Here is a 12,265-nt window from a genome sequence, read left to right as displayed (position 1 = left end):
AATTACTATGATAATCTCTAGGTCCATCCATTTTGCTGCAAATGGCAATATTTCATTCTTTCTTATGGCTGAGTAATATTCCATTGTATATAGACCACGTCCTCTTTTTTTAAAATTTATTTATTTATTTATTTATTTATGGCCGTGTTGGGTCTTCCTTGCTGTGTGCAGGCTTTCTCTAGGTGCTGTGAGAGGGAGCAACTCTTCGTTGCAGTGCGTGGGCTTCTCATTGCGGTGGCTTCTCTTGTAGAGCACAGGCTCTAGGCGCACAGGCTTCAGTAGTTGTGGCACGTGGGCTCAGTAATTGTGGCTCACGGGCTCTAGAGTGCTGGCTCAGTAATTGTGGCTCATGGGCTTAGGTGCTCCATGGCATTTGGGATCTTCCCAGACCAGGGCTCGAACCTGAAGTCCTAGGCCACACCTTCTTTATCCATTCATCTATTGATGGATACTGATGTTGCTTCCATGTCCTGGCTATTGTAAATAGTGCTGCTGTGAACATTGGGTGCACAAATGGTACCATTTTTGATAGTTAAAAAACGCAAACAGGCATTCCCTGGTGGCGCAGTGGTTGAGAATCTGCCTGCCAATGCAGGGGACGCACATTCGATCCCCAGGCTGGGAAGATCCCACATGTTGTGGAGCAACTAAGCCCATGTGCCACAACTACTGAGCCCACGTGTCGCAACTACTGAGCCCGCATGCTGCAACTACTGAAGCCCACGTGCCTAGAGCCCGTGCTCCGCAACAAGAGAAGCCACCGCAATGAGAAACCTGCACACCACAAGGAAGAGTAGCTCCAGTTCGCCGCAACTAGAGAAAGCCCACACACAGCGATGAAGACCCAACGCAGCCAAAAATAATAAAAAAAAGAAAAAAATTAACATTATATAAAAAAAAAAAAGAAGATACTTAACAACAACAGAAACCCCACAAACAAAAAACTTTTATCTGGGGAACTCCCTGGCTATCCAGTGGTTAGGACTCTGCGCTCTCACTGCTGAGGGCCCAGGTTCAACCCCTGGTCGGGGAACTAAGATCCCATAAGCTGCTTGGCACGGCCAAAAAACAAAACCCAAAACTTTTATCTGTACAAAGAGTTTAACTTTTTAATAATTAAAAATGTTATTACTTTAGTTATTTTTTGTGCGTGCTAAAATAATGAGATATCACTTTTAACCTATCAGATTGGGTGTGGGGAAATAGATGTCAACATAATTTATGAGAACACAAAGCCATTCAACTTTTTGCGGAGGGCCAATTGGAGTAAATACTCAAATGTTTAATTTTCTTACCCCATAACCCACCAATTCCACCTCCAGGAAGCTCTTCTACAGAAAACCTAGCACTAATGCAAAAGGAAATGTAGACCGAGTTGTCCACTGCATCATTTATTGTATCAAAACAATTAGAAACAACCCACATCCCCATAGGCAGGGGATGGTTTAAATAACCTGTGTTATTTCCACATGATGGAATCCCATGCAGCTATTTTTTATAAAAAGAGGTAGCTTTATATTTACTGACATCAAAAGATAGCCAGGTTATATTGTTAAGTAAAAAAGCAAATTGCAGAACGGTATGTTGTTTTATTTTCACGCGCACAGAAAAACATTTGAAAGGAAGCATCTAACCTGTTCATGAGATTCTCTGCACACTGGGACGGAGGGACTTGCTCTTTATTTCCTGACTGGCTAATACAAGTATGTGAGGAAAGTATTCAGAACTAGACCAACAGGCACTCTGTGAAAATTAAGTCTGGCCCCTCCCTCATCCCCCAGAATCCTCTGGGGAGAAGAGAAATCTCATTTTTACTCTAGACATGTCTATAATGTTAGTACTTTTTATTTTTAACGAAGAATATTGCCTATTATAATTTTAAATATTCAACCTAGTGAGAAAAGTGAAAAGAACGTTCACTGTAGAAAAGTTGCAAATTATGCAAAAATTTAAGAAGAAAATAAATATCTGCCACAATCTCGTCTCCCAGAGAAAAATGTCATTTGATGCCTTTCCCTCAAATCTTTTTTTTTTCTTTTTTCTTTTTTTTTTTTGCGGTACGCGGGCCTCTCACTGCTGTGGCCTCTCCCGTTGCGGAGCACAGGCTCCGGACGCGCAGGCTCAGCGGCCATGGCTCACGGGCCCAGCCGCTCCGCGGCATGTGGGATCTTCCCGGACCGGGGCACGAACCCACGTCCCCTGCATGGGCAGGCGGACTCTCAACCACTGCGCCACCAGGGAAGCCCCTTCAAATCTTTTTTATGCACATCCATCTTTTTTTAAAAAGTCTGTAAAAGGGTCACAAAATAAACAAAAAATGGAAGAATTCTAAACGTATTCTGAGGCCAAAAGGAATGAAATTTGTAAAAAGAAAACTTACTTTTTACATGTAGCAGGATAGTGTGAACATGCTCCCATATTAAATATTCTTACACGACCTGATTTATTATGGTTGTTTAGGAACCTTTCATAAGGAATAGCTCTTTAATTAATCTTTCAGCATCAAACATTTAGGTTGTTTCCCATTTCAGAAAAATGTTTTGCAAATGAAGGAAAGAATAGCCTTTGGGGGCAAACAGAGTACAGGACAACAGAGAAAAAGTCCCTGCAGCCATCTCTTTCCCCTTCCTGACCCCATCCTGTGGGGTCTCTGCCCAGGCCTTCCAGACCCACTCCCAGAGCATGGCCAGGGCCAGAGCCAACTGGCCTCCAGCTCTGACATGTCCCGGTGGAAGTGCAGGGGCTCCAGCGTGTCTTTCCTGGCCCTGGGATCTTTTCCCAGCACAAAACACCATCTAATTCGGGGCAGTTCGGATGCCTAAGCACCATCCAGTCTTCCCACTCACGAAATTCAAGGTCCTCAGGGCTCTGGCGGCCCAGAGATGAGTACGACATTCTCATACTGGGGCTCCTCCTGCCCTTCCTCATCAGCCAGCTTCTGGGGATCCTGTTCTAGGGGACCACCCTCAGGGACCAGCTCCTGGCCCCTCCCTGAGCTCTTGATGCCATCCCCTAGCCCCCTGGCCACTTCCTCTGGCCCAGTCCCTGCAGACTCCAAGGCCCCTGTCAGCTCCTCACTTGGGGCTGAGCTGGAGCTCTGATCGGCAGAGCCAGAGGCCGGCCCGGGGCTGCCCTTGTTCCGACTCAGGGCCCGGCGTGGAGGCTTAGGGATGGCACTCTTGACCTTAGGCTCTGCCTGGCCTTTCTGGAAGCTACCAAAACGGCGGAGGACAGACCGGACGGGGCCCTCAGATCCCCGGGGTGTCCCTGCCAGCATGTAGATTGTGGTCACAGAGCCTGCACTCTCCTGGACACTGCCCTCAATGGCTTCCACACGTTCAGCCACTGTCCGGCCACTAAGCGGGAGCCGGCGGCGGCCAGTGGCTGAATCCCTGGGGCTGGCGGCACCAGGAGGGGCCCCGTTCATTTCTGCTTGCTCTGGGCCTGTGGACTCCTCGGCCTCCTGGCTTTCAGGACCTGGCTGGCCCCCCCGGGAGAGCCTCTTGGGCTTACGGAGAGGGCTGGAGAGCTCCCCGGAGCCTCGGCAACTCTGTGGTGCAAACTTGGTGCCTTCGGCAAAGGAGACTGACGGCCGCTTGGCCCGAGCTAGGCTGGAAGTGCGCGGGATGGCAAACGGCGTGGAGGCATCCTCAGCGGGAGGGAAGGGACCTCCGGTCAGGCTGGCCTCTGGTGACTCTGCTTGGGCCACAGGGACCATCCCTGGCAAAGGAGACAGAAGAGCTTGGCCAAACCTGGGCTGGCTACCCCAATCCATCCTGCTTACCCAGCTCAGCATCTTCTGGGAGGCCCCTCAAATGGGGCAAGGGAGAGCGTGAGGATGCAGAGAGGCAGGGGAAGGGCCTATTCGGGCAGATGCTACTGCTTCTACCCTCTTTTCTCACCACCCACCCTACTTTGCACTAATGTCACACTCTAACCATGCTAAAACTCCTTCAGCGCCACATGGCCACGTCCCTCTTACCTCTGATCCTTTGGGTATACTGTTCGCTCTTCCTGAAACATCATTCCCATCTCTCCCTAACTTTCCCAGGGCTAATTCCCACTGATTCTGCCAGGCTCAACTCCAACACCACTAACACCGAGACATCTTCCCTGACTCCAGTCATCCCTGACGTGGCTGGATTCCGAGCCCCGACCTGCATGTCCCCCATGAAAGCATGTATCACTCTGTCCCACATGTGTCTGATTACTGCCCACCAGACTACAGGCTTGGGGAGGACAGGAATCTATCTTGTTCTTTGCTGCATCCCACTGCCAGGAACTGTGAAGGGCATGGAACGGGACGGGAACTTGATACACGTTTGCTGAAGGAATAAAGGAGAGGCTGTGATGAGCAGGGCTGCTCAGGGGCTGAGTGGGCTGTTTGGGGGCTACCTTCTTGGGGTGGCACGCAGTAGGCAGGACCTTCGTCCTCTTCTCCAGACTCGGGATCAGTAGAGAAGGAGTCGTCCGAGGCCCAGCCAGCCGAGGGCGGTTCGATGAAGCTATGGTTGAAGGGGATCTCCGGATCATGGTGCGAGACTGAGGCGGCAGGGGGAGGCTCTAGGTCAGGCGCAGAGCCCCAGGGGAAGCCCTGTCCCCTTGCAGCCCCTGACCCTCAGCACCCGCTTACCTGTCACCCAGGGAAGCTTGTGGCTGCTGAGGGAACCGCAGGGCAGCGCAGAGCCCAGGCTGGAGGTCAGTGCCCCCCAGACCTGCAGCTTCATCCTGGACATAGCGGTCCCATCTCTCGCTGGCCTGAGGGCACGGGAGAGTCGTCAGTGAGGGAGACCCCGGTTGGGGCGGGACGGGGGCAGCAGTAAAGGGCCAGGACCATTCTGGTCCCGGGATTCGTGTGACAGAGTGACTGTGTCTACTTCAGTGACTCTCTCTGACCACAGAGTAAAGTCCAAACTACTGACCCTGAGATCTGGGCCTGTCGCAGAGCGCAGCGTGGCGCCAGAGTCACGAGGCAGCAACTGTGGCTCAGACGTTGCCTCTCTGGGCCACAGCTTCCTCATCCGTAAAATGGGGACAACTGCTATCTCAGAACTTCTTTCAGGACCCAGCACAGCACCCGCTACCTGGTGGGGCTGCCCCAAAACGCAGCAGTGTGTTATTATCGTCCCAGCTGAGCCCAGCTCACCTATCTTTCTGGAAGTGACACCACCTCCAGGAAGCCCACTCTTGTCCCCGCCCCGAAGCTGGAAGTGACAGCTTCAGTCATTACCATTCCTCAGACAGTCTGTGCACATGTCCCGGACTTCCTGTGAGGGGCTTCTCCCCACCTCCAGGCTCTATGCCCCGGGGTTGCGGGGAGGCTACTGGGTCTGCTGGTCTGAGGATGCCCCACAGCACAGAGGTGGACATGATCAAGGGGTAGTGCGTGAACTAATACGAGCACACAGGACAAAACAAAGAGTCCAGAGAACCGGCCACGGGCTCTGTGCGTGCCAGTGACTAGCTGGGTCACCTTGTCCTCCTGGGAATTGAGAATGCTAATCTTCCTGCCCCACGTGCCCCGCTCCAAACCTCCATGCTGCTGTGAGCCTCCAAGGTGCTGAGAAGTACGAAGAGATTTTGTGAAGGAACAAAGCTCTGTGCATGGAATATTCCCCGCCTCCCCGCAGCAGCCTGCGAGCTCAAATCCCTCCTCGCCTCTCCTCTTCTCGAAAAGCCACATTCTCTGCTAAACCACTGCTCGGGCTTTTATGGCAACTCTCCCTTCTGAGGCCTGGTCTCTTCCCCTCCCTGCCCAGAGCTGTCCCGGTGCTTCTGCCTTCTGCCATCCTGGTGCCCGGGGCCCCCTGCTCACGCGTGACTCAGAACCTCCCCCACTGAAGGCTTCTGAGGAGGGCAGATGGCTGACCTGGTGTCTCCAGGCCACAGCCACTGCCAGCTACCTCGTTACCTCTGACCTACGTGTGTGACAAGGCCAGCCCCTCGCCACCCCTGAGAGGAAACCAGATGCCACCTTGCTTCCACCCATGGCCTGAGCTGTGGAATCGGGAAGGAAGGGGCCAGGGTTCACCTGTCCTTGGGATCCAGCCGGGCAGCCCAGCAGCAGCAAGCACAGCAGGCGATGGCCAGGAGGAGAAGCAGCAGAGGCACAAGAATGCCCGCAAGGAGGGCGGCATCCTGACCATGAGATCCTAGGGAGAGCCAGGGACGGGCGACTCTTCAGGGCCATGTTGTCTCCCATACGTCACGTCTCATCTCTAGCTCTGAACTGCCTACTCTGGGGAGATCCTGGGAACCTTCCACCTGTGGGCCCCTCCCGCTCTTCTAAGAGATGTAGACTCTGCTCAGCCTGGAGGCCCCCTCCTCCAGGCAGCCTCCCCACTGGTCCTCTCCCGATGGTCCACGGCCTCTTCCGCAAACTCTTGCCCTCAGTTCTCGGGCCTGATGAGACATCCCGGTGTCCGGCCCTGTCCGCTCATTTCCTGGGTGCTAGCCTGGTTTCCCAGGGGACAGAGGCTCTGTAACATCTTCAGGGGGCCCCAAAGCACCCATACAAATTTCCAGTAAAGAGAACATCTCTGAAGAGGGCCCAGCCTCTCTGGCAAGTAATGAGGCCCCGGAGCCCATGTAAAGGGCCACTCTTTCCCCAGTTACTTCTCCCTGTACCCTTCTTTCCACCTTACCCAGCTGGCAGGCCCCAGAGACAGGGTGGCAGTTTCCCTCTGGACATTCGCAGGGAACAGAGCAGTTGTTTCCGTGGAAGCCAGATGGGCACGAAGTGTTGCAGCTTTGGGGTGACAGGAGAGACAGGCTGAAGGCTGGGTGAGAAGGCATGGAGGTGGGCAGGGCACAGGGGAGGGTACTTTTCTGGGCACTGCTTCCCACCCCCTGCCATACAGACTTCCCTGGGTGATGCCCACGCAGATTCCTCTGACCTCTCAGCCACGTTCTAAGCGCCCCTAGCAGTGTTTGGAAGAATCCCTTAGCCCCCAAGCCCATCTTCCAGAGAGACCACCCACAAACTGCCCCCTGGCTCCCAGGCCCCCCAGGGTGGAAGCCTCAGTCAGGGTCCACCTCTCATGAGCCTCATCCCTTGCCCACCTGGCGCTAATGTGAGATAAGCAAGATGCCAATGGAATCCAGAGAGACTTCCTCAGGGTTTGGAGGTCTGAGCCATCCCCAGCCCTGCCCCTAACTCTCTGGGCCTCGGTCCTCTCCTCTAAAAAATGAGGTCTCTTCCAGTTGATACTATAGGTGGAAAAAACCTGACATTGGAGATAGTGACACTGATTATGTTTTTGCCACCTGAAGACCTTAGGGAAACAACAGTGGGGTTTGGCGCCCTCCTCCTAAGTAACTTCTAGTTCAGGAGCCAGGCCTTTTAGATTAAGCATCACTCTGACCCTCCTCTGGAAGATGCAGACCCCACAACAAGAGGAATAACTTCTTAGTTATGAGGATGCTGGGTGGGAATCTGGGAGATGGAGAAGCCCAGGAAGGGAAGTTTGGGAAGCGGATTGCACAGAGGCCCGACCTAGGCCCCTGCCTCCTTCCAGGGCCCCAGTCCTCACCTGGGCCCCCAGTAGCCGGCGTTGCAGACACACTCCCCAGTCACAGCATCGCAGGCCCCCCGGACACAGGTGGGGCAGGTAGAGCCACAACCCTCCCCAAAGGTGCCAATCGGGCAGGAGTCTTCACACCTGAGGCGAGGCAAGACTCAGAATGGGGAGCAGGGCAGGCCTGGACCCCACAGAGGGGCCTCACCCATCTGCCCACACTTGTAGATTCAGAGACCCAGTTGTCTACTTTTCATCAGTGAAGCTCAGGTGCAAACAGGGCCTTGAATTTGAGGCCAGACCCAGTAGGTGACAGACTACAGATCCCTGGACGAGAAGAGGGCGGGAAGCCTGAGTGGTGAGGGAGCTGGAGGAAAACTGTGCCCAGGGCCCCATTAGCACCCATCTCTCGCACCTCAGGCGGGCCCCCAGGGCTGTGTGAATGTATGCGTTGCGGGAGGAGGCCGCTCTCCCTGAGGGAGCCGCTGCGGTGAGGATCTAGAAGGAAGGTATACCCTCACCCTGAGCAGGCTGGCCCCCTCACCTGGGCCCCAGCCAGCCAGGGTCACAATGTCGACAGTGCCCGGTGTCTGGCTGGCAGGCCTCCCCAAGCCGGCAGTGGGGGCACTGCTGCCTGCAGCTCTCGCCAAAGGTGCCAGGAGGGCAGGGCTCGTGGCACTGAGTCCCATTCCAGCCCGGCTCGCAGGACTCGCAGCTACCTGTGTCTGCGGAACATGGCTCATTCTGCTTGCAGTGGCCGCAGCTGGGAAGAGAAAGAGTACATGCAACACTAGGAGAGCCTCCCGGTGCCGGCTGGGCCACTCAGGCAGGTTCGAGCCTCAGCTGCCCCGTGTTGTACAACAAAGAGGCTGGGCAGACTATCTCTGTGGGCTCTAGTAGGATTCCAGCCTTTTCCTAACCCCTGGTTCTGAGCCCCATCCTTCCCTGGGTCCCAGGGTCACCAGGAGCTCCCAGCCCAGCCAGGGAAGCCAAGTTACGACCTCAACCTCTGCTTCCCTTCTGCCCAGGGTTCCCCTCCTTCCCTTTTCCCCTTCCCCCATTCCACCCATGCCATCTCGGAGGTCTGGCGTGAGCAGTCCTCAGCAGTGTATCCTCTATGCCATTTTATGCATTATGAAAACGCATAAAATGTCTGTTTTCACCACTAGAATTTTATCTTACATTTTTCCCAGTTTTATTGAGTTATAATTGACATACAGCACTGTATAAGTTTCAAGTGTGCAGCATAATGACCTCCTCACATACATACTGTGACATGATTACCACTAAAAGTTTAGTTAACATCCATCATCTCATATGGATACCAAAAAATGAAAAAAAAAGTTTTTTTCCTTGTGATGAGAACACTTAGGATCTACTCTTTTAGCAACTTTTCCAATAAGGTTTATCTTATCTTAATATCTCACTGATCCTTCAGTTTTTCCCTCCAGAGACTTAATTATCTGGGATCACGAGCTTGGATCAGACTCATTAGTAGGGTGAGGAAGGGAGTTCATAAAAGCAATTTAGCAGATCCTGACCAGTATTAAAAGAGAGAGAGAGAGAGAATAGAAAACATTTCGGTGTACATATGTGTGCTGTCTGGTTAAGTTTTTACTTCAGTTAATATATATATCGCATCATATATTATATATGAATGGGAGGTAAAACATTTCTTACTGTGGGTGGAACTGGTCAAAGTTTGAAAGCCATTGAGTTTCAGAGGGACCTTGCAATCCTTTTACCACAATGTTGATTCTTTATCTGTTTCTACGGCTTGCTAGTAGTAGTATTTTGTTTAACAGTAAGCGGATGAAAGTGGTGGGCAAGGCTGGCCTTTAGGGCGTCGAGGGACTCTTTTTCCCCTTTCACCCCATCCTTGTCTGTTTCTGCGCAACATTCTCCCTGCGCCCCCGGCTCATCCCCTTTCCCTCCCGTTCTCTCCCCTTCCTTCTCACGCCCTCCTCCCTCCCTTCTCTCCCGCATCCCCCGTTGCCCCGGCTCACCTGTCGCGGCACTGAAGCCCGTAGCGGCCTGCGGGGCAGGGCAGCTCGCAGCGCGCGCCGCGGAAGCCGGGAGGGCATGTGCACAGGCCGGAGACGGCGCTGCAGCGGCCGCGCACGCACTCGCAAGGCTGCCGGCACTCGGAGCCCCACCAGCCGGGCCGGCAGGCGCAGCGGCCCGACTCCTGCGCGCACGGCGAGCCGTGGCAGGCGCAGCGGAAGCTGCAGCGGCGGCCCCACCAGCCCGGCTCGCACAGGCAGGAGCCGGTGGCCTGATCGCAGCGCGCCGCCGCCGGGTTGCACTGGCACGGGCGGCGGCACGTGGGCGACCACCAGCCGGGCTCGCAGCGGCACGCGCCGGTCTCGGGGTTGCAACGCCCGTGGGGGCCGCAGGCGCACGGGAACTCGCAGCGGTCGCCCCAGCGGTCGGATTGGCAGTGGCACACGCCCGTGGCCGGCTCGCACTGGCCGTGCGGGTGGCAGGCGCAGCTCTCCCGGCAGTCGGGGCCCCAGTACTGGCCCGGGCAGCCTGCGGGGTCGGGGTAAGGGAAGGGGGTCAACGGGCTCAGGGTCAGGCACCACGGATCCTCGCCCTGCGACCCCTTCCACAAGGAAGAGGTGGGGGGGGCCGGGCCCGCCCTCCAAGAGCCGGGGACAGCCTGTCCTCCTGGGGCACAGCTTACTTCCTGCCCCAGACTCTGAACTACGCAGATCTTTACCACTGCCCCAGCCTCCCACTTCCACATTCCAGAACACACTTAAAGATCACGAGTGGATGGGCTTCCCTGGTGGCGCAGTGGTTGAAAGTCCGCCTGCCGATGCAGGGGACATGGGTTCGTGCCCCGGTCCGGGAAGACCCCACATGCCGCGGAGCGGCTGGGCCCGTGAGCCATGGCCGCTGAGCCTGCGCGTCCGGAGCCTGTGCTCCGCAACGGGAGAGGCCACAGCAGTGAGGGGCCCACGTACCGCAAAAAAATTAAAAAAAAAAAAAAAAAGATCACTAGTGGCAAAGGGCCTTGCCCAGAGTCACACAGAAGTGGGTGTGCCTTCATTTATGCCCCTCCTTCCTCTCATTGGGTTCCCCCATTGTGTCTTCCCCCACCTGAATGCTGCCCATCCGGGTCGAAGAAGAAGCCACACTCCCCCCAGTGTCTCCTCTCAACCCTGACTCCTAGCCAGGCTGCCCTCTGGCTAAACTGCCCACCAACCCCTCTCCCATGCCCCACTTTCTGCCAGAGAGGGAGGACATTCCAGTCACCCTCCACACGCGCATACGGGGAGACCAAGAATGCATCCATTCTGCAGTTAACGGGGATCCACAGCATCTTTCCGGAAGTTGAAAGGGAAGATGAATGGCCCAGAACTGAACCTGTGGGAGGGCTCTGTGGATGGGATAAAAACCAGATGACTCAGGACATCCCCTTAGAGTGCGTCACTTCCTGTCTCGACCTCAGTCTCCTCAGCGAAGCTTGGAGGGATTCTGGCCCTGCTGTTCTAAGATTACATTCCTACAAGCTTTGCCTCCCCTCTCCCCCAGTCCTGCCCGGCAACCTCATCCTTCAGGAGAGACTCAGGACTCACGCGAGTTGCACCGGGCCCCGAAGAATCCAGGTTTGCATCGACAGAGGCCTGGTTTCACACACACCTCGTCTTCCCGGCAGACGTCCAGCCCCTCGCAGATGGCTGAAAAACACCCCACCCAGGTTGGAAGGACTGGGGTGCGGCCAGGGGACACTCTGCCCTTTTCACTGACTCCCAGTGGCCTGTCCCCCTCAAGAGCTGTTTCCTCAGGGCTGGGGGGTTGGGCCACGGCATGGACCCTAGCTCTAGGGCTCAGGAGGGCAAACAGACCCCAGGAGGGTAGGAAGGAAGGGTCACTGGGCTCTGTCCTCCCTTCTCCTTCGGTGGGGGGGTGCATCCTGGCTACTCACGGGTGGTGCATTCTCGATCATTCTGCCTCCAGCCTGGGCAGCAGTGGAGCTCAGCAGAGGGGCTGTGGGGCAGAGAGGGGTCAGCCGGGGGGCAGCCTGGCTCCGCAGGTGGATCACTGTCTCCCTGAGACATGGGATGCTGCCTCAGCCCCATTGGGCAGGCCTGGCCAAGGGTCACAGCCCCCGTGTCCCCGACCCCTTCCCGCTCTGTCCCTGGCCATCCCACCATCTGCCCCCACTACCCACCACCCTCTAGGCTGTCCCCGAGCCCCTCTCGCTTTAGCCCCTCTTTCCTCATGTCCTCCTCCCCCCCATCAAACCCCCAGAAGACCCACCTGCTGGCCATGCAGACGTGCCGCCCATTGGGGTCCAGCTCAGACCCCTGGGTCCCCCGAGTCCAGAGCAGCAGCAGAAGGAACAGGAGCCCCAGCCCCATGGCGGCCAGTGCAGTGGGAGGGCTTGGGTTAGTCTGGCCCCCACAGCTCCCAACCCCCTCCCTGCTTCCTCCCAAGGCTTTTCCTGAGGAAACCAGGCCGGAGGGGCGGGCTGCCATGAGGCACCTCCCTGAGAGGGTGGGCAGGCGCAGAGAGGACCAGACACCAGCGTACAGAAAGGAAAAGGAAGGCCAATGGTGAGGGCTGAGCAGGGGCTTCAGGGTCTGGTCTCAGTCTGGGCGGGGGGCAGGAAGATGAGGCTGTAAGTTACGGGTACTGGGATAGGCGAGGGGTTGAGCCATGGATATCCACTAGGTCACACTCCCCAGTGGAGGTCCACGCTGGGAGAAGCCTCCCCAGCCAGTGACAACCAAGGGGAA

At 55.8% G+C, this 12,265-nt stretch overlaps 1 protein-coding gene across 1 annotated transcript; it reads right to left on the bottom strand.

Annotated features, from left to right (window-relative positions):
* Positions 1–118: 118 nt before the first annotated feature.
* Positions 119–12,170, bottom strand: SCARF1 (scavenger receptor class F member 1). The gene is made up of 11 exons (XM_060135571.1): positions 11,787–12,170; positions 11,452–11,513; positions 11,102–11,203; positions 9,524–10,049; positions 8,062–8,280; positions 7,533–7,661; positions 6,645–6,748; positions 6,032–6,152; positions 4,634–4,758; positions 4,396–4,542; positions 119–3,720 (listed from the first exon to the last, which is right to left on the bottom strand). Exons 1-11 carry the CDS (start codon positions 12,002–12,004, stop codon positions 2,861–2,863), a joined length of 2,613 nt encoding a protein of 870 aa, XP_059991554.1. The 5' UTR covers positions 12,005–12,170; the 3' UTR covers positions 119–2,860.
* Between the last annotated feature and the right edge of the window lie 95 nt (positions 12,171–12,265).

Source organism: Lagenorhynchus albirostris, chromosome 20 (genome assembly GCF_949774975.1).
Source record: "Lagenorhynchus albirostris chromosome 20, mLagAlb1.1, whole genome shotgun sequence".
NCBI lineage: Eukaryota > Metazoa > Chordata > Mammalia > Artiodactyla > Delphinidae > Lagenorhynchus > Lagenorhynchus albirostris.
This window is presented reverse-complemented; position numbering and strand designations above follow the sequence as displayed.